Below are 24,813 nucleotides of genomic sequence, written 5' to 3' on the forward strand. Positions count from 1 at the left end.
TGATTTCCTATAGACTTAGTAAGACACAGGGCTTCCCTGATAACTCAGTTGGTAAAGAATCCACCTGCTCTGCAGGAGACCCTGGTTTGATTCCTGGTCGGGAAGATGCCCTGGAGAAAGGATAGGCTAACCAATCCAGTATTTTGGCACTTCCCTTGTGGCTCAGCTGGTAAAGAATCCACCTGCAATGTTGGAGACCTGTGTTCAATCCCTGGGTTAGGAAGATCCCCTGGAGAAGGAAATGACTAGCCACTCCAGTATGCTTGCCTGGAGAATCCCATGTGCTGTAGAGTCCATGGGATCTCAAAGTGTCAGACACAACTGAGTAACTTTCACTTTCACTTAGTAAGACAAGCAGCAAGCTGAGGATATTTTTTGTTGCCATGTGTATATAATTTTTAAAACTGCATTTGCCTTAGGGATATTAGTAAAACAGAGATAATTGAATAAGCATTTAGTTTCTTTTAAACTTTAAAAATACTGATGACTTCTGAGATTTTTTATTAGAAAATTATTTTTCTAGAAAAAAAATGTTTCAGTAAGTATTCAAGAGAGGCATTTGGAGGTGGCTGGACCACAAAAAAAGATTAAAACATGATAAAGCAGGATAGAACAGAAATTATGAATTGGTTTAAATCCCCCCTATACACACACATACATACATACCTTTTCCCACTAAGCTTTAACAACTGCAGGATTTCAGTTAAGAAGATAAATCAAAGCACAAAATCTCTCTTGAAATATGATTTGAGTAGAAAAAATAAAAAACAATTTCTTATAGAATTAGAATTCTGACTTTCTTTCAGGAATTATAACATAATTCCCTAAAGAATATGACTGTTGGTTTTTTGATAAAACACTTTCAAATGCAAATACAAGCATTTTATGACCCTGCTTTCAGATGTATCACTACAAGCCACAGTTTTGCAAGCCACACAGTTAAAATCCAGAAACATGTGACCTACAAAAAGCTTCTGTTTGATTGTCCTTATTTAGATTTGGATATTGGCAGGAAAAGTAGCATCCTTGACCTCATAAATTGCTATTCATGAGGGTAGGCAGCTGGCTGGGAGATACACTTTAAATGATGGAAATTATGCTTATTAATACTGCCCTGCAATACAGTTTGAGGAGGGCATGGCAACCCACTCCAGTATTCTTGCCTGGAGAATCCCATGGACAGAGGAGCCTGGCAGGTTACCATCCATAGTTGCAAAGAGTCGGGCATGACTGAAGTGACTTAGCACACACACACAACACAATTTATAACTTTATTTTCTTAATGTGAATCAATCTAAGTCTTACAATTATCACTGTTTGATTACAGACTCCAAATTCAGAAAGAGTAGGTTGCTCAAAGTCAGGATGCTCCACTCAATACTCTCTTAAGAGTTAAGCAAGTGACTTAACTTCTATATTTCTCAGCTTTATCTTTGTAGATTAACAATAATGACAGTGCTAATTGCACAGTTTTGCCTTGAGGATTAAGTATAACACCATATCTGACAGAATAAAATTTAAATTATGAAGTTTAAATTGGGACTTTGTAAAAGTTAAATTGGGACTTCCCTGTAGCTCACACAGTAAAGAATCTGCCTGTAAGGCAGGAGATCCAAGTTCAATCCCTGGATTGGGAAGATCCTCTGGAGAAGGGAATGGCAATCCACTCCAGTATTCTTACCTAAAGAATCCCATGGACAGAGGAACCTGGTGGGCTACAGTCCATGGGGTCGCAAAGAGTCTGACACCCCTGAGTGACTTACACTACTAAAAGTTAAATAATAACAACTTTTTGTTGTACTAATAAATGCAGAGACTTCTGGGTACATAACACAATAAGATATGTAATTTATTTTAAAAAATCAAATAATTTATTTGCAGCTATTTTTGATCCCGAGAAATGAAGTCAGGTGGGCTTACGTTACCAGGAAAAGAGAACGGAGTGCAAACTGATGGGAAACAAACCTTAATAGGATACCCATCTTGATTAAAAAAAAATCTTTAATTGACTCCTATGTCCTTAATTTTGAGAGATTATCTTAGTGAGACTGCATAGATATCAATCAGTAATTGAAGAAGTTAGTCTGATAGAAATTGACTGAAATCCAGGGCACCTTGGAGTCTAAGTCCCTTGAAATCATCATGTACTAGAATTTATTAAGGAATGTTCACTCATAACACGAATATCTACTGAGTATGTGAAGTGAATACCAGACACATCGCTCATCAGAATCCAGAGTACAGCTGGGCAGATAGCTGGTCATTAGAAGCGAGTCAAGAACTGGGAAGATAAATAGAGGAACGAGGACTAATACTGGGAACAAGAAACAGGGATGTCTGGAGTGATAGAAAAACCCAAGCACACTGAGAGATTACAATAGGAAATACTAATTAGCAGCAGGAAATCATAACAAGAACATGGGTATAAAATGGGATAGAAACTGTAGAGTTAAGATCCCAAACCAAGTATGGTTGGAATTACTTAATAGTAATACATTTAGTTCCCCAGCAAAACTCCCTATGCCTGTTCTCAAAGACATGGCTTCTAACAAAAGGAATTAAGGTTAAAAAAAAACGGGGGTCTGGAATGTGCTAGATATATGGACTCTAGAGCTCAGAAATATGGTGCCAGTTAGAGATGTGAATTTAGGGATTATAATCCAGGAGTCTCAGGGTTGTTTTTTTTTTTTTTTCCTATAATCAGAATTCCTATGCTAATTCAATATGTTATGTGGGAACACACCATTTAAAGTTAGGAATCGAGCAACCTCAGAGGACACTCAGGAAGTACAGATATAGAAGAAAGCATATCTGGAGAATCTGGAGTAGCAAAGCCGGGGTTGCTAAAAAGGGTAAATCAAAATGCCACAGAAGAACCACTGAATGCAGTTAGGAGAATCCTGATGCCTCTGAAATGGAGTTTCACAAAGATAAAAAGCCACCAGTCAGATTATGGTTATACGAGGAATTGAAGTGGAATGTCTCTAAAAGAAAAAAGCGTAGATTATTTTTCAAGAATTTCCTAGCATGTAGGAAAAAGCAGCGATATTTAATAGGAATGAATTTTTTTCATGCTTTTTTTAAGAACAGAAACCTTCCATGAACTTTAAGATTAAAAAGAGATTCAGATTAAAGAGAAATAGTAATTATGGAAAGATCAGGTCAAGAAGTTATTCTTTGTAAGTTGGTGTAGCCACAGTGAAAAACAGTATGGAGATTCCTCAGAAAGCCAAAAATAGAATAACTATATGATCCAGTAACCCCACCCTGGGCATATATCCAGATAAAACTATAATTCAAAAAGATATAGGCACCCCTCTGTTAGCAGATACAAGTGTTTATATATAAAATGCATGAAACAAGGTCCTACTGCATAGCATGGAGAACTATATTCATTATCCTATGATAAACTATAATGAAAAAAATATTTTAAAAGTGTGCTGTTGTTGTTTAGTCACTAAGTCATGTCCAACTCTTTTGCGACCCCATGGACTCTTGCCCACCAGTCTCCTCTGTCCATAGCATTTCCCAAGCAAGAATACTGGAGTGGTTTGCCATGCCCTTGTCTAGGGGATTTTCCTGACCCAAGGATCAAACCCATGTCTCCTGCGTTGGCAGGCGGATTCTTTACTGCTGAACCACCAAGGAAGCCTCCAGAAAGGTGTACTGAATCACTGCTGTATTTGTTGTTGTTGTCCAGTTGCTCAGTTGTGTCTGACTCTTTGCGACCCCATGCACTGCAGCACACTAATCTTCCCTGTCCTTCACCGACTCCCCTGTCCTTTACCATCTCCCGGAGCTTGCTCAAACTCATGTCCGTTGAGTCAGTGTGTAGTAGTAATTAACACAACATTGTAAATCAACTGCTGCTGCTGCTGCTGCTAAGTCGCTTCAGTCGTGTCTGACTCTGCGCAACCCCATAGATGGCAGCCCACCGGGCTCCCCCATCTCTGGGATTCTCCAGGCAAGAACACTGGAGTGGGTTGCCATTTCCTTCTCCAATGCATGAAAGTGAAAAGTGAAAGTGAAGTCACTCAGTCATGTCCAACTCTTTGCGACCACATGGACTGCAGCCTACCAATCAACTATACTTTAGTAAAAAAGAAGTTAGTCTTAAGTTGTCTTGGAAAGGAGACAAATAGCCAAGCATAGATAGAAAATAAAGGTGAAGATGGAGCTAACTATAGCACATATCTAAGGGTCTTCAAACAAGGAAAACATGCATAGCACAATAAAATCAAAAAGGTTAGTAAGTATTGGTTTTAAACTCAGTTGCTCAGCAAGAGTAATAGTGTGGTAGTAATTTTGACAAAAATTATAGACCATGGACTCTAAAACTCAGAGATCAATATGATGTAGAGAGCGAACCCTGAGTGATTAATCACTACAACCTACATGTCATGATGGCACTGACTCTTGTGTAATCCTCAGACATTTATAGCCAGAGTAGGGAAGATGGAGAAAAGAAAAGAGCTGGACTAATGAACACCTTTCATTAACATTTCAAATACAGATAAAAGAAAAGCCGACAAAATTACCTTAAACAAACTCTCATTGCCAAAACATTGATGACTAGTGCTGACTATAAGCACTGGTGAATCAGGACAAAATGGTATCAAGAGATAAATCTTTCTGTTTTGATTACTCTGGAATGACCTCTCTCTGATGCTTTGAGGGTAGCAAAACAAGACAGAGGTAATATTTCCAAGCTGTACATCCTCACAACCTTCAAATCCAGCAGAAATAAAAGAGGCGTTCTTTTCCAGCAGACACAACTTTTCTGTTTCATTGGCTTTAGTTAGGTCATTCGCTTATCCCTCACACAATCGTGTCCAGAGGAACTGCCTATACAAGTTCACTGATAAAGCATCTTATGAGGCAGTTAAAAGGTGAATTTGATTTCAGCCACATGCCTAGAATTGAGAATGGAAGAGAGTACTTTGCTAAACAGCGGTAGCCACAGCAGCAGCAAAAACAAAGCTCTCTCTAGAGTGAACTAAAATGTTGTGATTACTACATGCACGTGGACCTGGATCAGAGTCTGTGTGGGATATTGAGCAACTCTTGTCCTAGGTTTGCTCCTGCGACAAACCTCTGGGCAAGAGTATTTTTCCTCTAGTCAGTGGTTTTCTCACACAGAGATGACGTCACCAGTCCCTTTCTGTTCTCAAATTCTGCGGTTTTATCAATGGTCCCAAAGTCCCCTGAAAAGACCTGCTTATGCCTACAGTCACCAGGAGGGTGACAGAGCCTATTGTTTATCATATGCCTAGTGGGGGAGCATTTACAGATTTGAACTCTGGTGTTTTTCAGAGTTGTTTCCATTTGGAGGTGTCCCTAAGGAAATCAGTTTGAAGGGTATGTGCTAAGGCATTGCTGGAGTTCAGTGAACCATTAAAAAGCAATTTAATTTTTATGAATTCCATTTTTATGGTGTGAGTTGTAGGGAGGGGCGGCTGTTTGGAGGGCTGTGTTTGTAGGCTGTTCTCACCCTGTAGATGGAGTGTGAAAACCAGGCTTAGAAAAAGTTGCAATAACTTTTGGTTGATTTTCATGTTTTTTGCCATCTGTGATGTGTTACTTTCTGCAAACTTTCAAAAACAGCCTGACTAGTGAAAGGGGGAAAAAAAATCTGACCAGATCTTTTGAGAGGTGGCTGACATAAAAAGCTCCACATATTAGGTATGAGCTTACTGTTGTGATATTTTGGGTCAATAAAATATAAATGAATATTTCCTGAATTTGAAAAAGATAAACTTTTTAATGTTATCTTTTCTAATGATGATATTAATAACAAGATTATTTGATAGATAATTATATCCAAGGCAATACATTATGCAGTTTGCATATATGATTCCATGTCTCAAAAATTATGTAATATATTATTTTCTGTAATATATTATTTTCATTATAAAGTTAAAAATGTGAGACATAAAATGTAATTAAATTGCTTAGAGTCATACAAGTATTATGTGTCAGAGACAAGTTCAAACTAAGATGGAGATTACGAACATCTATTCTTTTCTTCCTTGGTAATAGAACCCTTTTTCTTTTTTCAATTATTCACTCTTCTCTGGAAAGCCAGTGATTCATGGGAGATCAGTCTTAACCCCAGGCTTAGGATGGGTATATTCTAATTGATCCAAATCAGAAATTAGTCCTCAACTCTAACCAGCAAGTTTGGACATGGACATATGATATAATTTTGGCCAATGAGACAGATAGGAGTTCATCAGAAGATTTCCTCCCATGCAAAAGGAGTCCTTTGCTTCTGGGTATGATGCTTGAAAATGACACAACCATCTGGCTGCAAGGTTAGAGCTAAACCTATCACTAAAGTTGGCAGCACAGAAAGATGGAGGAAACCTGAGTCCTTGGTGATACTGTTGACTACTGATTATTTAAAAAATCCCTACTGGAGTCTCCCTATCTTCAACTTTCCTGTAAGAAAAATAACAAATCCCCCAATTATTTAAGCCACTTTGGGTTAGGTTGGATGTCACTTGCTAGTGAGAGCATCCTTATAACCTAAATATCTTCCTTGCTCCAAAGCCCATGCTCTTAATCTTCAAACCTTGTCACCTTATCCTAATAATAAGTCCTAACATAAATGTGTTATGGATGGCATCACGGACTCGATGGACCTGAGTCTGAGTGAACTCCGGGAGATGGTGATGGACAGGGAGGCCTGGCGTGCTGCGATTCATGGGGTTGCCAAGAGTCGGACACGACTGAGCGACTGAACTGAACTGAACTGAACTGAACTGAAGATATCTAAGATAACTATTTAGAACATATTTTCCTGTGAAACAAGGCAAAAGGTTGATTGAGTCTCCAAGGCAAATGATGAACTATATTGACCCCATGATACAGTTAAATAGCACAGGTGGTACTTGGGCAAGTACCAGATACTGAATGTCAGAGACTCTTCTGCTCCAGGATTCTAGAAATGTACTGGGACGTGCTATTTCCCCATTCAGTGTTTGGCTTGGTTTGGAGAACTTCAGGTTGGACTCAAGTGTCCTTTCTCAAGATCTCTTCTGTCTTTCTGATTAATGTAGGGCATCTTTGGATGATAATAGGAATGGAAACTCTGCTCTGAGTCATCACATATTCTTCCATCATCTTTGGGCCTTTCCTCCTTCTCTGGGACCTAGATTTTGAAACTTAAATCCAGGAACAGGAGTTTTTCCTCCCCAGGTTATTCTGTCATATATAAAAAGTCAGTGAATGAAGATATGGCTAAATATATGGCCAGGGTAACAGAAACATTTTAATCATGAGATTATCTTTTCACACATGGAGTAAGACCTGACTGAAAATGATTTTATTCCTTACCTAACTACTGTTAAGTATCTCAATATTCTATAGCCTCTAAGACCAAAGACTCTCTGCCTATGTTTTTATATATTTATTCACTTACTCAACAACTGTTTATGAAGGACACTATATACATTGATAATTATTTTGCTATTCTGTTTGGCTATTGTTAACTCCTTCTTGTCATTGCCCTTAGTCTTTCAGCTTCATGGGTTTAGAAAGAAATATATTCCTTGTCTTCCTTCACACCCCTGTCCTTCAAATATATCCCAGCTCTTCTTAGTATCCGTTCTCTGCTCTCCAATAATTTGGCACCTCTGTACAGCATGGTGACTATAGTTAATAATACTGCAGTGCATTTTAAGAGCTGCTAAGAGAGTAGACCCTAAAAATTGAGAAATTGACTCTTCTATTTTTCAGTTAAGTAACATACAGATTATTCTTGTTCATAAAATAAGTTTAAAGATTTACTAATTAAGATACTTTTACTGAGATTCTTCAGCTAGTTCCTTCCTATATTTTTCACTCACTTTTCTCATAGTGAAATACTAGGCATTGAAATAAGAACTGCTAAGTCCACGTTGCAGAAAAAGATTAAATCTCACTTCCTTGGCCATGATCTTCCATTAATTGGCACACCATTCGTCAGAATGGTATTCATCAGAATACCAAAGTATTCATCAGAATCACCTGGAGGGCTTGTTAAATCAACAAGTCTGGAGTAGAGCCCTTGAAGTTCCAGGTTTAACAAGTTCCCAGTTGCTGCCAGTTCTGCCAGTCCAGAGACCACAGTTATAGAGAATGTCAAATTAGGCTACACTAGGAAAGATATACAGAGAATGTTGGGCTTCCCATGTGGCTTCAGAGGTAAAAAATCCACCTGTCAATGCAGTAGACTCAGAAGACATGGGTTTGATCCCTCGGTCAGGAACATCCCCTGGAGGAGGAAATGGCAACCCACTTCAGTATTCTTACCTGGAAAATTCCACAGACAGAGGAACCTGGCAGCTACAGTCCATGTGGTCACAAAGAGTTGGACACAACTGAATAGACATGCAGACACAGAGAGTGTTAGAAATCTAATGGCTAGAATTTTGAGGTCTTATCAAAGGAGTGTGGCCCAAATATTGCCCCAAGTTGTATATGAAGCTTGGGGGCTAAAATGCCTCCCCCCAACCAGGAAATTTCATCATGCACTAGGAGCAGTAGGCAAGGGGCGCTGAATTGGAGACAAGTAGTGCCTTGAGCAACAGCTCTGGGGCATAGAGGAGGCCTGTTCTTTGGTCTATAGTGTAATCACTTCTCCCAGATCTGGCAAACCGTGGCCTTAGGCTTCATCTCTGTGCCACAACCTCAACGTTTTTCTTCAGCCTGCAACTTGGTGAGCCATGGAAGGACACTTACTTAAATCGACCTTGGAATACCCTCCTCTCTGTCTCATTACCTTGATTAGAAGAGGCAGCATATCATTCTCTGAAAAGTGGGACAGGAAGATCAATACTAGGTAGATATTGTAGAATTGTCATAAAATGTAACATAAAATGTACCATTTTCCGTGTACAATTCAGCAGCATTAAGTACATTTGCAATGTTGTGCAACCATTACCACTATCCATTTCCAAAACCTTTTCATGATCCCAAACAGAAATTCTGTACCATTAAACAATAACTCCCAGGCCCCCTCTCCCCTCAGCCCCTGGTAACCTCTATTCTACTTTCTGTCTCTATTAATTTGCCTATTCTACTCATTAAAATTTTAAAGTAGGTAAAAAATATTTTTGGAGATCCCTCCCACTGCCTCCTCACAACCCATAAAATGCATAAGTTTTTATTTGGTTCCTGCAAGTCCACTTTGACCAACTTCTTCCTTTAGTGTCTGAAACACTTCCGTCACAAGATACGTTCCTTTTACTGCACATCATGAATTGATCTGCTTAGACTAATTCATGCAGGTATGTAAATGGCTGGGAGGTTACTGAGGGCTTGCTTTGTGTCAGACACTATTCTAAGCGTTTTCTGTGTGTTTACCTATTTCATCCTCCAACCCCACCACTAGACATACTATTATTATCAGCTCTATTATCAGATGGTAAAGAATCTGCCTGCCATGAGGGAGACTTGAATTCAACCCCTGGGGTTGGGAAGATCCCCTGGAGAGGGAAACGACTACCCACTCCGTATTCTTGCCCAGAGAATTCCATGGACAGAGGTGTGTGGCAGGCTATAGTCATGGGGTCACAAAAAGTCAGACATGGCTGAGTGACTCTCAGTTCACTACTTATCACTATTATTATCTCTCTTTATTGACAAAGAAACTTAGATTCAAAAGATGGACTGTTGGTTTCTAAGACCACACAGCTAATAGTTGATGAAGCCAGGATTCCAACTCCTGAGGCAGTTTCTCTTAACAGCAGAGGATGCTTACTAATCAAAAAAAATGGTAATTAGCGGAATGTCAGGCTTTGAGCCTAGAGGAATATTTTTGAAGATATTTTGAGCCAAAAGGACTTCCTGGTAGGAAGCCAAGAGTCATCAGTGAGGCCTAGGGCAGTTTTCTGCTTTACCCGTTCCTTCCATTTCCATCTCCCAACTGATTCCCTAAATACAATCTCGATCCTAACTCTCTGAGATCCTAACCCCTTCTCAGAGCCTCCCTCAACATTTCCTGGCTCTTCTTTCCTGTCCCAGGAGATGACCCTCCCATTCCTGGAACTCTGCTTCCTTTGGTGGGTTCAGAGGAGGTGCAGAGCCTTGGGCCTTAGCTTGGACACAGGCCTAGTCAGGTAGACAGAGAAAGAAAATTGCCAAAAAACCAAAACCAAACAAATAAAAAAAATGCTGTTGAAATAAATTTGCGAGCCTGCCATTTTAAGTCTTTTGAAACAAGGCAAATAATAAATAAATAAATGTATATGGGTGGTGCCCTGGAAAAATGAATTCAAATGTATTTAGTACTCAGGAAAAAGGTTCCTAACAAGTCAACAAGGCTTTTCAAATGTATTACCTCTTTCGATCCTGACAGTCAATTTATTACGCTTCAAAGTACCCTGAAATTATACCATCCAGATATATTTCTCTCTAAGAAAATTATTCAACACATCAGTCATGGAAAACAAATTTAAGCTTCCTCTAATCATAATTCTAGTGAACCAAACTCCTTTAAGATTTTTTTAAGATCAATTATTTTTAAACTGGAATTTCAGTGTGGAGATGGGATAGAGAATAATGATTGGTGATATTTTTGTCTGAATTAAAGGGAGTCTGGACACTTAGTAAACAAAACACACATTTGGGGTAAAGAATAGCTCATCAGTTAAAAACTCAGATCCTGAATCAGAGAGACTTGAGCTCAAAAAATGGCGTAGATGCCTCTAGTTGTATGATTTGAGCAAATCACTTAAGCTGTCTGTACCTCAATTTATTCATCAGTAAAGTGCAGGTACTGATAGTAATATCTTCCTTATGGTGGTGTTTTCAAAATTAAATGAAGTAAAGCATGGCTCCTTGCCTGGTTCATAGTAAGTAAGCAATAAAGTTAGCTGACATTATCATCAAATCCATCCTCAGATGGTTCTGAAGTCTGAGGGAAGCTTGACAATTACCCTTGGGGTGTTTTGGTGAAGAAGGGGTGTGTGGAGAGGCTGCAGGCACCTCAGAGCATAGGCATGTGTTAATTAAAGAAATAAAGCTAATAGACTTGCTTATGAGGAAACCACTTACCTCCAGAGAATAACCATACTCTAGAAAGATCAACTTCTAATTCTCCCAGTTATCCCGGAAGGGCTCACTTGGAAGGTGTTCACCAAATACGAGGCCAGTACCACCCTTAGCCCAGTGCCAGTGGAACTGCGTCTCTGGACACTGTCCCCCACATTAGGATGCTCAGTGACAGGCATCTGTTGGTCTGCTCCTTCCCATGGGTTAGTAGGTCTCCAAGGCCGAGAAGAAACGGAGCTCGTGACTTCTCCCCTGCTGGATACTCACATCTTGGAATTCCCTGCCCTGTGCAGTGTGCCCCTCTCCCATATTCTGACCCTGAGACCCCAGAGTTCTCTACCCAAATGTCTATTAGCCCGTCTCCTAAGTCTTAATGGGCTTCCTCGTTAGGTCTTTTCTCCTGAGATGGCCCAGGATACTGCTGGTGTGTACACCTCTCCACCCTTAAACAACAGCCAAGAAGCAGCTGCTTTCAAGCTTGGGTGGATTGATGGAGATTGTACTGGGTCCACAGTATCTACCTGTTCACACAGCAAGGGCCTGAGCTGCAAGCAGGAGGGGGCAGCCCTGGCACACAAGGAGTTGACAATTCTTGTTTCCAACCCAACTTGTCAGACTTTTATGAAACTTATTAAAAGGCAAAATAATAGAACAAATGTAACTGTTTGTTCTCTTGATATATAGCTTTAAATATTTAGTGGTGAAACAGTCAGAGATATGTACTCCTACTGTGGGCCCAGCAAATATTAGAGGAAGAGGTGAATGAGTTAGTTTTTTGTTAACTGTGTCCTTTATAAGAATAATAAAGCAAGAAAAAGAAGATTTCAAATTTGTCAGTTTCCCCTAATTGCATTTGGCACTTGAATTTTGATACTTAATAGGTATAAACGTGGGCACTGAATGCCTGGAAATAACTGTTTGGGTACATAAGTGTAACTATTTTCCAAGAGTCTACTGTGGACAGAAATGTTTTCGCTGATATAATTGTAAGAGTCAGAATCCCATGACCTCTCCTTCCGTGGCTGCCTCTTTCTTTATTCCCTTTTCCTACAAACTCTCTAGTTCAAAATATAAGCCCTTGGGGAATTGTGTCATCAGATTTCAAGAGAAAATTTGGAGTATAAATAGCTTCCAAGGATCAGTAGAGTGCTGATTGGAGGCAGGATCAGTTTTCACAGCTCACTGGCTTATGTTTAGGACCAGCTTATGTTTAGGGACCCCTCACTTTCTGCTTTGTTGACCCCACTGGAACTAAAAAATGTTTCATCAAACACCAGCTGAAGCATTTTTCAGAGGTCAACAGTGCTAACATTTTGGATGTATACCCCTGGTCCTTCTTTTCTGTATAGTGCATTTCAAGAATTCCCAAGGGAAATGTACCAATAATTTTTGTTTTCATGTTGCAAGTTTCTTAAACACCAAGTTTTCATTTTTTAAATGCACTCATGGAATAAACATTTATACTCACCCTGCCATCCAACCCTAGGATAAAGAGCAGTCAAGTGGTTGGATGTTTTGGAAGCAAGACTCATTATAGTATTTGAGATCTCATTTTAACAAGCTACTTGAACAAATGTATGTCAAAAATAAAATGAGGGCAAACTGCTCTAAAATTTTGACATGTGATAGTCTTATTTGGATATCTTCACATCTTAGATAAATGTATAGAAAAATTATTTCTGATAACTCTCTAGCAGCCCAGGATTACAGGATTACTATTTGATATTATACTGAAGTTTCCATTCGTGCCCTATCTAGCATGGTCAAATGAAATCTGAAGGTCTCACTGTAGTGCTCAGAAGAAAGAGTGTTCAGGGCAGGTACCAGGGAAAGAAAAAATGAATAAGGGAGGAGAGGAGAAATATGCTCCATTAGATCTATCTGTTTATTTTAAAATTCATTTAAGTTTCATCCCCCTGCCTTTAAACTTTCTTCTATCCAGACTTAATTATCTTTACCCACTCCAGTACTCACCTGGAAAATCCCATGGACGGAGGAGCCTGGTAGGCTACAGTCCATGGGGATTGGACATGACTGAGCGACTTCACTTTCACTTTCTTTCACAACTTGTGTTTTTATTAGAAATTTCTTACCGTGCTCTGGGCTTCCCAGGCGGCACAGTAAAGACTTGTCTGCCAGTGCAGGAGATGTGGTTTGATCCCTGGGTCGAGAAGGTCCTCTGGAGGAGGGCATGATAACACACTTCAGTATTCTTGCCTGGGAAATCCCATGAACAGAGGAGCCTGGCAGGCTCCAGAGGGTTGCAAAGGTTGACACAACTGAGCAGCTGAGCATGAGCTTGAATGTGTATCTGTTAATTCCAGACTCCTAATTTATCTCCCGCCAATTTTTTCCCCTTTGGTAATGATAGCAGTTTTTTTTTTTTCCCCTATGTCTGTGGATCTATTTCTGTTTTGTATATAAATTCATTTGTATCATTTGCAAAGATTCCACATATAAGTGATTCATATGATATTTGTCTTTCTCTTTCTGGCTTAGTGTGATCATCTCTAGGTCCATCCTTGTTGCTGCAAATGGCATTTTGCATTCTTCTTGTGTTGAGTAGTGTTCCATTGCATACATATACCACATCGTCTTTATCCTTCTGCTGATGGACATTTAGACTGCTTCCAAGTCTGGGGCATTGTCAGTAGTGCTACGGTGAGCATAGGGGTGCATGTATAAGTATCTTTTCAAATTACGGATTTATCCAGATACGCTTCCAGGAGTGGCATTGAAGGATCATATTGTAGTTCTGTTGTTAGTTTTTTAAGGAACTTCCATACTGTTATCCTAAGTGGCTATACCACTTTACATTCCCACCAACAGTGTAGGAGGATTCCCTTTTCTCCACATTTTCTTCAGCATTTATTTTTAGTCTTTGTAATTATGGTCATTCTGACCAGAGTGAAGTAATACCTCATTGTAATTTTGATTTGCATTTTTCCAATAATTAGCATTGTGGAGCCTCTTTTCATGTGTTTTTGGACATCTGTATGTCTTCTTTGTAGAAATGCCTTTTTAGATCTTCTACCCATTTTTTGATTGGGTTGTCTTTAGGTTATTGAGCTGAATGTGCTCTTTGCATATATTGGAGATTATTCCCTTGTCAGTTACATCATTTGCAAATACCTTCTCCCATTCTGTAGGTTGTCTCTTCATTTCATTTATGGTTCTCTTTGCTGTGCAAAAGCTTTTAAGTTTAAGTAGGTCCCATTAGTTTATTTTTGTTCTTGTTTCCACTACTCTGGGAGATGGATCCCAAAAGATATGGCTGTGATTTATGTCAAAAAGTGTTCTGACTGAGTTTTCCCTACACGTTTTTATAGTATCCAGTCTTACACTTGTCTTTAATCCAGAAAAATGTCTAATATTTTTCCAAGTCAAATAAATATTTCCCCATAATTTGCTTCAAAAATTGTAAAGAGATCATTCAAGAGCAAATTAACATAAAGGTAATAAAGAGATGATGGATAATAGTGAACTACCCTCAGGATGCTTTTGTGCTTCTCAATCAAAGAATATGGGACTCTTTAAAAGACTAAAACTTCTTATATTATCTCCATCCTCACTCCACTCCCCAAAGGCAATCACTTGTAATAGTTTTGTGTAGATATTTCTGGAGGTTGATTCCCCCAGTCTGTGCCATACACTGCTGTAGACGCCAGTGAGACAACAGTGCATAAGAACAGACCAGCTCTCTGATCCGTCTTTATAGTCTACTGGATAAAGCATTTTGAATAAAAAAACTAATAAACATATGGCATGACATTAGCAGTGGTAAGTGCTAAGAAGTCTATAACAGGATAAAGAGAATCAAGGTGTTTACTCTTTGAGTAGGGGAGTGGTCAAGGAAGCACTTTCTACCTGAATGCAGTGAGGAAATGATCCACACATCTTGAGAAAGAGATTCTAAGCAGGGGAAACAGCAAGTGCAAAGATTCTAAGTAGACGCAAGCTTGGCAGATAGGACTATAGCAAGGAGGCCAGCACCGCCGAAGAAAAATGAATAAGGTAGAAATTGTTAATAGACATAGGTAGAGATGTAGCTTGTGGTGCGCTTCATAGGGCTGTATGAATTAACCATTGGCATGGTCTGACTTGGGTTTCCCAGATGGCTCAATGGTAAAGAATCTGCCTTTCAATTCTGGAGACTCAGGAGATATGGGTTTGATCCTTGGGTTGGGAGAATCCCCTGGCAGAGGAAATGGCAACCCACTCCAGTATTCCTGTCTGGAGAATTCCATGGACAGAGGAGCATGGCTGTGGTCCATAGGGTCACAAAGAGTAGTACACAGCTAAGCACACACGCACATGGTCTGATTATGCTTTAAGGAAGGCAGACACTGGCTGAAAATTCTGACAGATGTAAATGTTGAGGCTGACAGTAGCTGGAAGCAAGATTCCCTCTTATTGTTAAAGGCTTTTGATTGGATCAGGTCCACTCACATCATGGAGGGTAGTCTGCTTCACTCAAAGTCTACTGATTTCAAAGTAAAGCACATCTAAAATATACCTTCACTACAAGATCGAGCCTGGTGTGTGACCAAACAACAGAGCATCGTAAGCTAGGTGTGTGAACATAAAATATTAACTGTCACAGGGTTGTTTGTTGCTTTTTTGAGATTTGTTTTTTTATACATTAGAATATTTCATGCTTTTCTCCTTATGCATTCTGTTCCTTTATTTTTATATTCATTAATTAATCTACATCACTCTTTTTCGCCCAAAGTTATATGTTCTTCTCTCTCAATAAATGACATCAGGCATGATGACTAAGAATTGCTAGACTCCTGGGTACCACATCTATATATGAACTCTCATATGCTGATTTGATCATGTTTGATGAACTGTCGTGGATACTTTATGATTTTAGGACATACAGTCCTAAAGTCCTTCACGACAGATTTGCAAAGGACCAATTGACAACCATTACCATGTGTCTGTCATTCTACTCAGCATAGTTGAAAATCAAGGCAGCAGTAGAATTCTTGGAGCGTGGCGACATCATAGGATTACACACAATGATTCCCATTCCATCTGTCCTGTTCTTTGGCTTTATTTGATCATTGCATAAGGAATAATAGAAATGGCATCAATAATAATAGAAATGGTATAAGCCCTGAAATTTTCAAACTGTGTAGTGGAATGTCTTGCTGCGATTAACTGAGGAATCTAATTTTAAATGAACAAAGGGAAGAAAAAACCAATTTGCTTTAAATTACAATGTCCATGTCTTAGGTATAAATCAAAATCATCCAAATGTAAGAACCAAATGAGAATTAAATATGATTTAGAGTAAGTATTAATATTAACTTCTAACTATGTCTTTTTTATCTTTATGTGTGTACATGTAATTTTGAACCTCCTGCACTTAAATTGTGTATATTTTTTCATAAGGTATTTCATAAATGCATTCATACTTTTTTAATACTTTGAAAAATAAATATTGGCAAAGGACTGTCATCCAAACATTTGTAAAATCCAGTGGAACATACAGGAAGTCATATTATCTTTTGAGCCTCCTTTTGGTAGTTTCGGGTGCTTTCGATGAACTTCCTGCTTTTGTGCCCTTTCCTTGATCCCTGCTTTCTGAGATGATATGTGGCTTGTTCTGGAGGCTTTAGCACACGCTTTCAGCTCTGGCTACCTTCCCTCCATCGGCTCATAATCCTTAGGCCTCATTCTGTAAAAAAAGAAATCTACCAAAGCAAATGGAACCCAAAGGTCAAAGCTAAAGTGTGCCAAAAATAGCTCTGAGTTATTAAATTGGTGCACCCACAAGGAAACAACAGTCAAACAACAGACAGAGCTAGCCTGTGTTCTTCCTGGAGGCAAAGTTCAATTGCTCTCTAAAGTCTCTGCATATTTTGTGTTAAGCCTTTCACACTATTTTGCCAGTTCAGACCCTTAGGAAGTTCTGGATCACTGGAGCTGCCTTAATGCAGTTATTATTACTGGCCAGTGCCGTCATCGCTGTCTATATGGGGCTTATATTGGAGAGTGGCAGGGCAGTACTTTTAGCTCCTGGTCATTTCCCCCTCGCACAGCTGGTTTTCTCAGCCAGCAGTTCTAAGCCCATCAGATCTGCACCCTCAAGACAGATAGCATTTGCTCTAACTTTTCCACTTGGCACTGTCTAGGTCACCTAAAATGAGCTTTTCTATTTGTTTTCATCTTTCTTTTTTTTCACTTTCTCATCTGTGCTGTTGATAACAGAATGAATATCTATAGAGTAAGTTATTATTTTCCTAAAATTTAGGGATACAAATCAAATAAAATAGCACATGTGAATGACTTCTGTAAACTCCAAGGACTATACAAATAGTGTGTACTTTCTGTGCTCAGTATACACACACTTATTAAATAGAAGACAATTTTTGTAACTTCAGTTCCCCTTTTTCTTTCCATCCAATATATCCTTTAATAGACATCTGCTTATGAACTCTCTTCCTTATCTTATTTTATTATTTTGTCACTAAGTACTGTCAAACTCTTTGTGACCCCATGGATTGTAGCCCACCCGGCTCCTCTGTCCATGGGATTTCCCAGGCAAGAGTACTGGAATGGGTTCCATTTCCTTCTCCAGGGATCTTCCTGGATCAGGGATCAAACCCATGTCTTCTGCATCGGCAGGCAAATTCTTTGCCACTGAGCCACCAGGGAAGCCCCTTCCCTGTTTTATCTTAGTTTTATTCATTATTGGAATAATATATTGATGATATTAATAATCAGTATCTCCAGACTGATGTCACTGTACTTAAATGTTTGGGAAGCTTCTCAACTGTTCATGTCCATTAGTTTTTGCCTTCAAAAGATGACCGATTTGAGAAACTCAGAGCTTTCCAAATATTAACCTAGTGATTTTTTGATATAGCTCATATTAAAAGATGATCAGAGAGTGACTTGCTATACTTCAAATCCTATTTCTCTGCTTGCTTTGTTATTAGTTTTTCTTCCCTTTTTCCTAAAGTTTAATCACTATACATTTTTTATGTTAATTAATTTTAATTGGAGGATAATTACTCTACAATATTGTGATTGTTTTTGACATACAGTGACATGAAACAGCCACAGGTACACATGTGTCTCCCTATTCTAAACACCCCTACCACCTCCCTCCCCAACCCATCCCTCTGGGTTTTCCCAGAGCATCGGCTTTCCCAGAGCAGTGCCCTGTTTCATGCATTAAACTTGCACTGTTTATATATTTTACATATGGTAATATACATGTTTCAATGCTATTCTGTCAAATCATCCCACCCTCGCCGTCTCCCACAGAGTCAAAAATTCTGTTCTTTACATCTGTCTCTCTTTTGTTGCCTTGTGTATAGGGTCATCATTACTGCCTTTCTAAATTCCCTATATACGTGTTAATATCCCATATTTGTGTTTCTCTTTCTGACTTACTTCACTTTGTGTAATAGTCTCCAGTTTCATCCACCTCTTTAGAACTGACTCAAATGCATTCCTTTTTATAGCTGAGTAATATTCCATTGTGTATATGTACCACCACTTCTTTATCCATTCATCTGCTGATGGACATCTAGGCGGCTTCCAAGTCCTGGCTATTGTAAACAGTGCTGTGGTGAACACTGGGGTACATGTGTCTCTTTCAGTTCTGGTTTCCTTGGTGTGTATGGCCAGCAGTGGGATTGCTGGGGCATAAGGCAGCTCTAGCGCCAGTGTTTTAAGGGATCTCCACACTGTCCTCCAGAGTGGCTGTGCACTGTTTCCATTCCCACCAACAGTGTCAGAGGGCTCCCTTTTCTCCACACCTTCTCCAGCATGTACTGTTTGAAGACTTTTTGAGGGCAGTAATTCTGACCTCAGTGAGATGATATTTCTTTGTGGCTTTGATCTGCATTTCTCAACATTCAGAAAACGAATATCATGGCATCCAGTCCCATCACTTCATGGGAAATAGATGGGGAAACAGTGTCAGACTTTATTTTTTTGGGCTCCAAAATCACTGCAGATGGTGACTGCAGCCATGAAATTAAAAGACGCTTACTCCTTGGAAGGAAAGTTATGACCAACCTAGATAGCATATTGAAAAGCAGAGACATTACCTTGCCGACTAAGGTCCATCTAGTCAAGGCTATGATTTTTCCAGTAGTCCTGTATGGATGTGAGAGTTGGACTGTGAAGAAGGCTGAGCGCCGAAGAATTGATGCTTTTGAACTGTGGTGTTGGAGAAGACTCTTGAGAGTCCCTTGGCCTGCAAGGAGATCCAACCAGTCCATTCTGAAGGAGATCAGCCCTGGGATTTCTTTGGAAGGAATGATGCTAAAAGCTGAAGCTCCAGTACTTTGGCCACCTCATGCGAAGAGTTGACTCATTGGAAAAGACTTGATCCTGGGAGGGATTGGGGGCACGAGGAGAAGGGGACGACAGAGGATGAGATGGCTGGATGGCATCACTGACTTGATGGACATGAATCTGAGTGAACTCCGGGAGTTGGTGATGGACAGGGAGGCCTGGCGTGCTGCGATTCATGGGGTCGCAAAGAGTCAGACATGACTGAGCAACTGAACTGAACTGAACTGAATAATGAGTGATGTTGAGCATCTTTTCATGTATTTATTAGCCATCTGTATGTCTTCTTGGAGAAAGGTCTGTTTTGTTCTTTGGCCCACTTTTAGATTGGGTTGTTCTTTTTTCTGGTATTGAGGTGCATGAGCTGCTTGTATATTTTGGAATTTAATTCTTTGTCAGCTGTTTCATTTGCTATTATTTTCTTCCATTCTGAGGGCTGCCTTTCTACCTTGCTTATATTTTCCTTCTTTGTGCAAAAGCTTTTAAGTTTAATTAGGTCCCATTTGTTTATTTTTGTTTTTATTTCCATTACTTTGGGAGGTGGGTCATAGAGGATGTTTCTGAATTTATGTTAGAGAGTGTTCTGCCTATGTTTTCCTCTAAGAGTGTTATAGTTCCTGGTGTTACATTTAGATCTTTAATCAATTTTGGGTTTATTTTTGTGTATGGTATTAGAAAATGTTCTAGTTTCATTCTTATACATGTGGTTGACCAGTTTTCCCAGTACCACTTGTTACAGAGATTGTCTTTTCTTCATTGTATATTTTTGCTTTTTTTGTCAAAGATAAGGTGTCCATAGGTGCATGGATTTATCTCTGGACTTTCTATTTTGTTTCATTGATCTATATGTCTGTGATGACTGTAGCTTTATAGTATAGTCTGAAGTCAGGAAGGTTGATTCCTCCAGTTCCATTCTTCTTTCTCAAGATTGCTTTGGCTATTCAAGGTTTCTTGTGTTTCCATGCAAATTTTGAAATTATTTGTTCTAGTTCTGTGAAAAATACCACTGGTAGCTTGATGAAGACTGCATTGAATCTATAGACTGCTTTGAGTAGTATACTCATTTTCGCAATATTGAGTCTTATAATCCATGAACATGGCATATTTCTCCATCTATTTGTGTCATCTTTGATTTCTTTCATCAGTGTTTTATAGTTTTCCATACATAGGTCTTTTTTTAGGTAAATTTATCCCTAAGTATTTTATTATTTTCATTGTAATGGTGAATGGGATTGTTTCCTCAATTTCTTTCTGTTTTTCATTGTTAGTGTATAGGAATGCAAGGGATTTCTGTGTATTAACTTTATATCCTGCAACTTTACTATATTCATTGATTAGCTCTAGTAGTTTTCTGGTGGTATCTCTAGGGTTTTCTATGTAGAGGATCATGTCATTTGCAAACAGTGAGAGTTTTACTTCTTCTTTTCCAATCTGGATTCCTCTTTTTTCTTCTTCTTCTGATTTCTGTGGCTAAGACTTCCAAAACTATGTTGAATAGTAGTGATGAGAGTGGACACCCTCATCTTATTCCTGATTTTAGAGAAAATGCTTTCAATTTTTCACCATTAAGGATAATGTTTGCTGTGGATTTGTCATATATGGCTTTTATTATGTTGGGGTATGTTTCTTCTATGCCTGCTTTCTGGAGAGTTTTATCATAAATGGGTTTAATCACTATAAATTTTTTGTAGGAGACTGCTGGATACCGATGATGAGCTCAGTGACATTCAGTCAGATTCCGTCCCATCAGAAGTCCGGGACTGGTTGGCTTCTACCTTTACACGGAAAATGGGGATGATGAAAAAAAGATCTGAAGAAAAACCAAGATTTCGGAGCATTGTGCATGTTGTTCAAGCAGGAATTTTTGTGGAAAGGTAAGTGAACTTGTTGGTATATTAAGACAAAAGGCAGCAAATATACTTAATAATCAATATTATGAGAGTCCTATAGTTTACTTATTGAGGAAAACTGTAATCATAAGTATACCTGGAATAAGAAGATTTAGGACTTTATGAGGGAATTTACCCTATAACAAAAAATATCTTGTCCTGGGATTTATTTTTATTTATTTTAAATTAATATAAAGACTTAAATAAAGTATAGACTTTTAATGGCCATACTAAAATGAATCTTTTTGAATAACTGTTTAAAAATAATTATAATACATTCATAAACCTAACATTACCCAAATAAAATGTAGTGCCTGATAAAATAAGTTCTATATTACATAACAAAATCAAGCAGGCCTTTCTCCACACTTAAGTGAAAAGGCCATCCTCTTATGACCTTGGAGTAAAGCTCTCTCATGTCCAATCTCCCTGAAGAGCTTTTTAACTTTTCTGTCACTGAAGCATTTCTGTCACTTGATGGCCCTTAGAAGCAGCAAGTCAAATCACTAGAGTTTCTAATGTGAAATACATGTTAATATGACAGGATTTTATATTATTTAGCCCTTAATAACATAGCTTATTTTTCTGTCTGGAAATAAGATGTTTCAGAACTAAAACTATAAAAAGACTTGAAATAAACATCTTATATCTGACAATGTTGAGAACTAGTTCTTAAAAGTTACTTAGACTTAAACTTACTTAGACTTAAAAACAATTATACATTAAGTTATAAATAAAAAAGTTTATTTTAGTGCTATCAAAGCAAAATCAAGGAACAGAGAAAATTTTTATCAATGTATTTAAAATTAAATTTAAAGGAGACCACATTATTTTTTATCTTCAGACATCTCTAGTCATTACCTCTAATAAACCGTCTAAACTTTCATCTTCCTCTGCTAAAGGAACAATAAGAAGCCCTCTTGGGTTTGTAAAAATCTAAATGACAAGTATTGCAAGAAGGATTTGATGTGATTTAAAGATGTATAATAACCATAAGAAACAAAGCATCTAGGATCTTGATTTATGCCTTTATTACCCAAATTATTATTATTCAAATTATTTTGTGTATTTTTTAACCATATCTAATTACTTTTGATGAAGAACCTTCATAATAAGTATAATGAGCTGATTAGTTAGGTGAGATGACACCTCCAATACCTAGTGCATAAACTGCTCCCAAATCTGCCAAGTGGGACCTGAAATCTGAAACAGACAAGTAGGGCTGGAGAGAAATAATTTTTATAATAATATTCCTATTTTTTTAAACAAGTTAGGTAACTGTATGACAGTTGATTTTTCTTAATATCAGTTTGAAAACATCTAAGTAGTAGTTCAGAAACTCAGTGAAAGAATCAGAGATAAAAGAGTATATGTTTGCTTTAATGAAGAAATCTATATTTTGCCTTTTTGTTTAAGAAAATATAGAATTTGGCAAACTGAAAAATAAATTAAAATTATAAAAATAAACCAACTAAATTTCCATTCTCATTAAGTAGAAAATCAAAACAAATTCTGTGAAATATATTTATATGTGAAACTTTCAATTTTTTCATTTGCTACACAGAAATATCAAAATGTACTTAAGGTAACTAAATTAGTAAGTAGTCTTAAAGAAATCAAAGTACTAAAACACATAGAAATGAAATATTTCTATTACTTTTGAATTTCCATTAGTAAATATGTAAACAAAAGGATATGTTTATCTAGAATTTTCAAAAATAATCATCTTCAGTCTTGAAAGTTAGAAAGGCTTCTGAGTCTTCTCTCAAGTAGCCCCTTCCAAGAATTAACCCCTCAGCAAGTCCAAGCAACTTGCTCACAGCAGTGTACCCCAAACCTACTCACTTTCTCATCTCCTCTCCAGAAACCCCAATCTAAGCCTTTATCACCTGCCATCTGAAATATGACAATAACTGTCAACTAGGCTCCCCTCTTCTGCACTTGCCTTCTCTAAGCAAGCCACTTTCCACAGTGACCTTTAAAATATAAATTCAGTCCTGTCATTCTTAAGCTTGAAATTATCTAATTGCCTTTACCATTTCACTGGATGTACCACTTCACCTGTTTTTTTTTAAAATTTTTATTTTTACTTTATTTTACTTTATAATACTGTATTGGTTTTGCCGTACATTGACATGAATCCGCCACGGGTGTACCTGAGTTCCCAATCCTGAACCCCCTCCCACCTCCCACCCCATATCATCTCTCTGGATCATCCCCATGCACCGGCCCCAAGCATCCTGTATCCTGTATTGAACATATTAAAGGCAACTTCTGTATCACAGCCTGCATGACTAGGCCTTCTTACCTTCTAGACTCATCTAATGCTACTATCACCCTTTACTGAATATCTATACTAGTGTGATTTCGACTCCATGAATATCCAATACTTTAGCCACCTGATGCAAAGAACTGACTCATTGGAAAAGACCCTGATGCTTGGAAAGATTGAAGGCAGGAGGAGAAGGGGATGACAGAGGATAAGATGTTTGATGGCATGGCTGACATGAGTTTGAGCAAGCTTCGGGAGTTGGTGATGAGCAGGGAAGCCTGGTAGGCTGCAGTCCATGGGGTCACAAAAAGTCAGACATGACTGAATGACTGAACTGAACTTTCTTCCCTTGGGACCAGTAATTCTGCTCTTTCCTCTATCAGAAATGATTTTCCCCAAACTTCACTCTGACTAGCCATTACTATCTTTCCAAAGGCCTTTCCTGGTTACTCTGTATACTTTTCATCACTTTCTCTATCCCAACCAGTGAGTGATTTACCTCATAGCATTTAGTGCTGTTTTTACTCAGGTATTATTTCTTATTTATTGTCCCTCTTCACCACTAAATAAACCCTGTGAAAGCAACACATAGTTTTCTTATTCTCCACTGAATAGTCTCTTGTCCACCACGTCTGGTGATGATAGTTCTTTTTTAAGTTTTTGAATTATATTTTGCAACTGTAATATAAAACCTTCCAAAAATAATCGTCCCTATTTCCAGTTGAACTTTTACCACTTACAGGAGAACAGGAAATTCATTGTTCTTTTTCAGCAACTTGTAATATATTGACTATTTACTCATATGTGAGACCACTGTGTTAAGGTTTCTCCCACATTCATTCTCCAGAATGAGTCATCCTACTCTTCCATGCTAATTTTCTAAGTTTTCATCCTAATACACTGTTCCCAAGTATAGAGTTAGAAAATGATAATGAAGTGGTTTCTCCTTCTCCTTAGAAGAGTAATCCCCTTCCTTCTCTTTCTTTATATTTAATGAGAATATACAGGGATATTCATTTCTCAAACTTGCTCCAAGTCTAAGAAACATTAGAGTTCTCACTGAACCCAAAGAGCCTTGAAGAATGCCAGAATTGGAGCCAATGGTATTGGCTGCAGAATAATGAGAACAGTAATGTTGATATTAAGAATAATGACTTTCTGGGACTTCCCTGCTACTCCAGTGTTTGAGAATCCTTCTGCTAATGCAAAAGACACTGGTATGATCCCTGCTCTGGAAAGATCCCACATGCCTTGGGGAAACTAAGGCCATGGGCCAGAATTACTGAACCCACGCAC

At 38.3% G+C, this 24,813-nt stretch overlaps 1 protein-coding gene across 1 annotated transcript in view; it reads left to right on the forward strand.

Moving 5' to 3' along the window:
* Positions 1 to 24,813, forward strand: part of PDE1A (phosphodiesterase 1A) — a 381,016-nt gene that overhangs the window by 265,494 nt on the left and 90,709 nt on the right. Inside the window, exon 3 of the mRNA XM_068967526.1 lies at positions 21,048 to 21,230. Coding sequence (XP_068823627.1) covers positions 21,048 to 21,230 — 183 coding nt within the window. The remainder of the gene's footprint in view (positions 1 to 21,047; positions 21,231 to 24,813) is intronic.

Source organism: Capricornis sumatraensis, chromosome 3 (assembly GCF_032405125.1).
Source record: "Capricornis sumatraensis isolate serow.1 chromosome 3, serow.2, whole genome shotgun sequence".
NCBI lineage: Eukaryota > Metazoa > Chordata > Mammalia > Artiodactyla > Bovidae > Capricornis > Capricornis sumatraensis.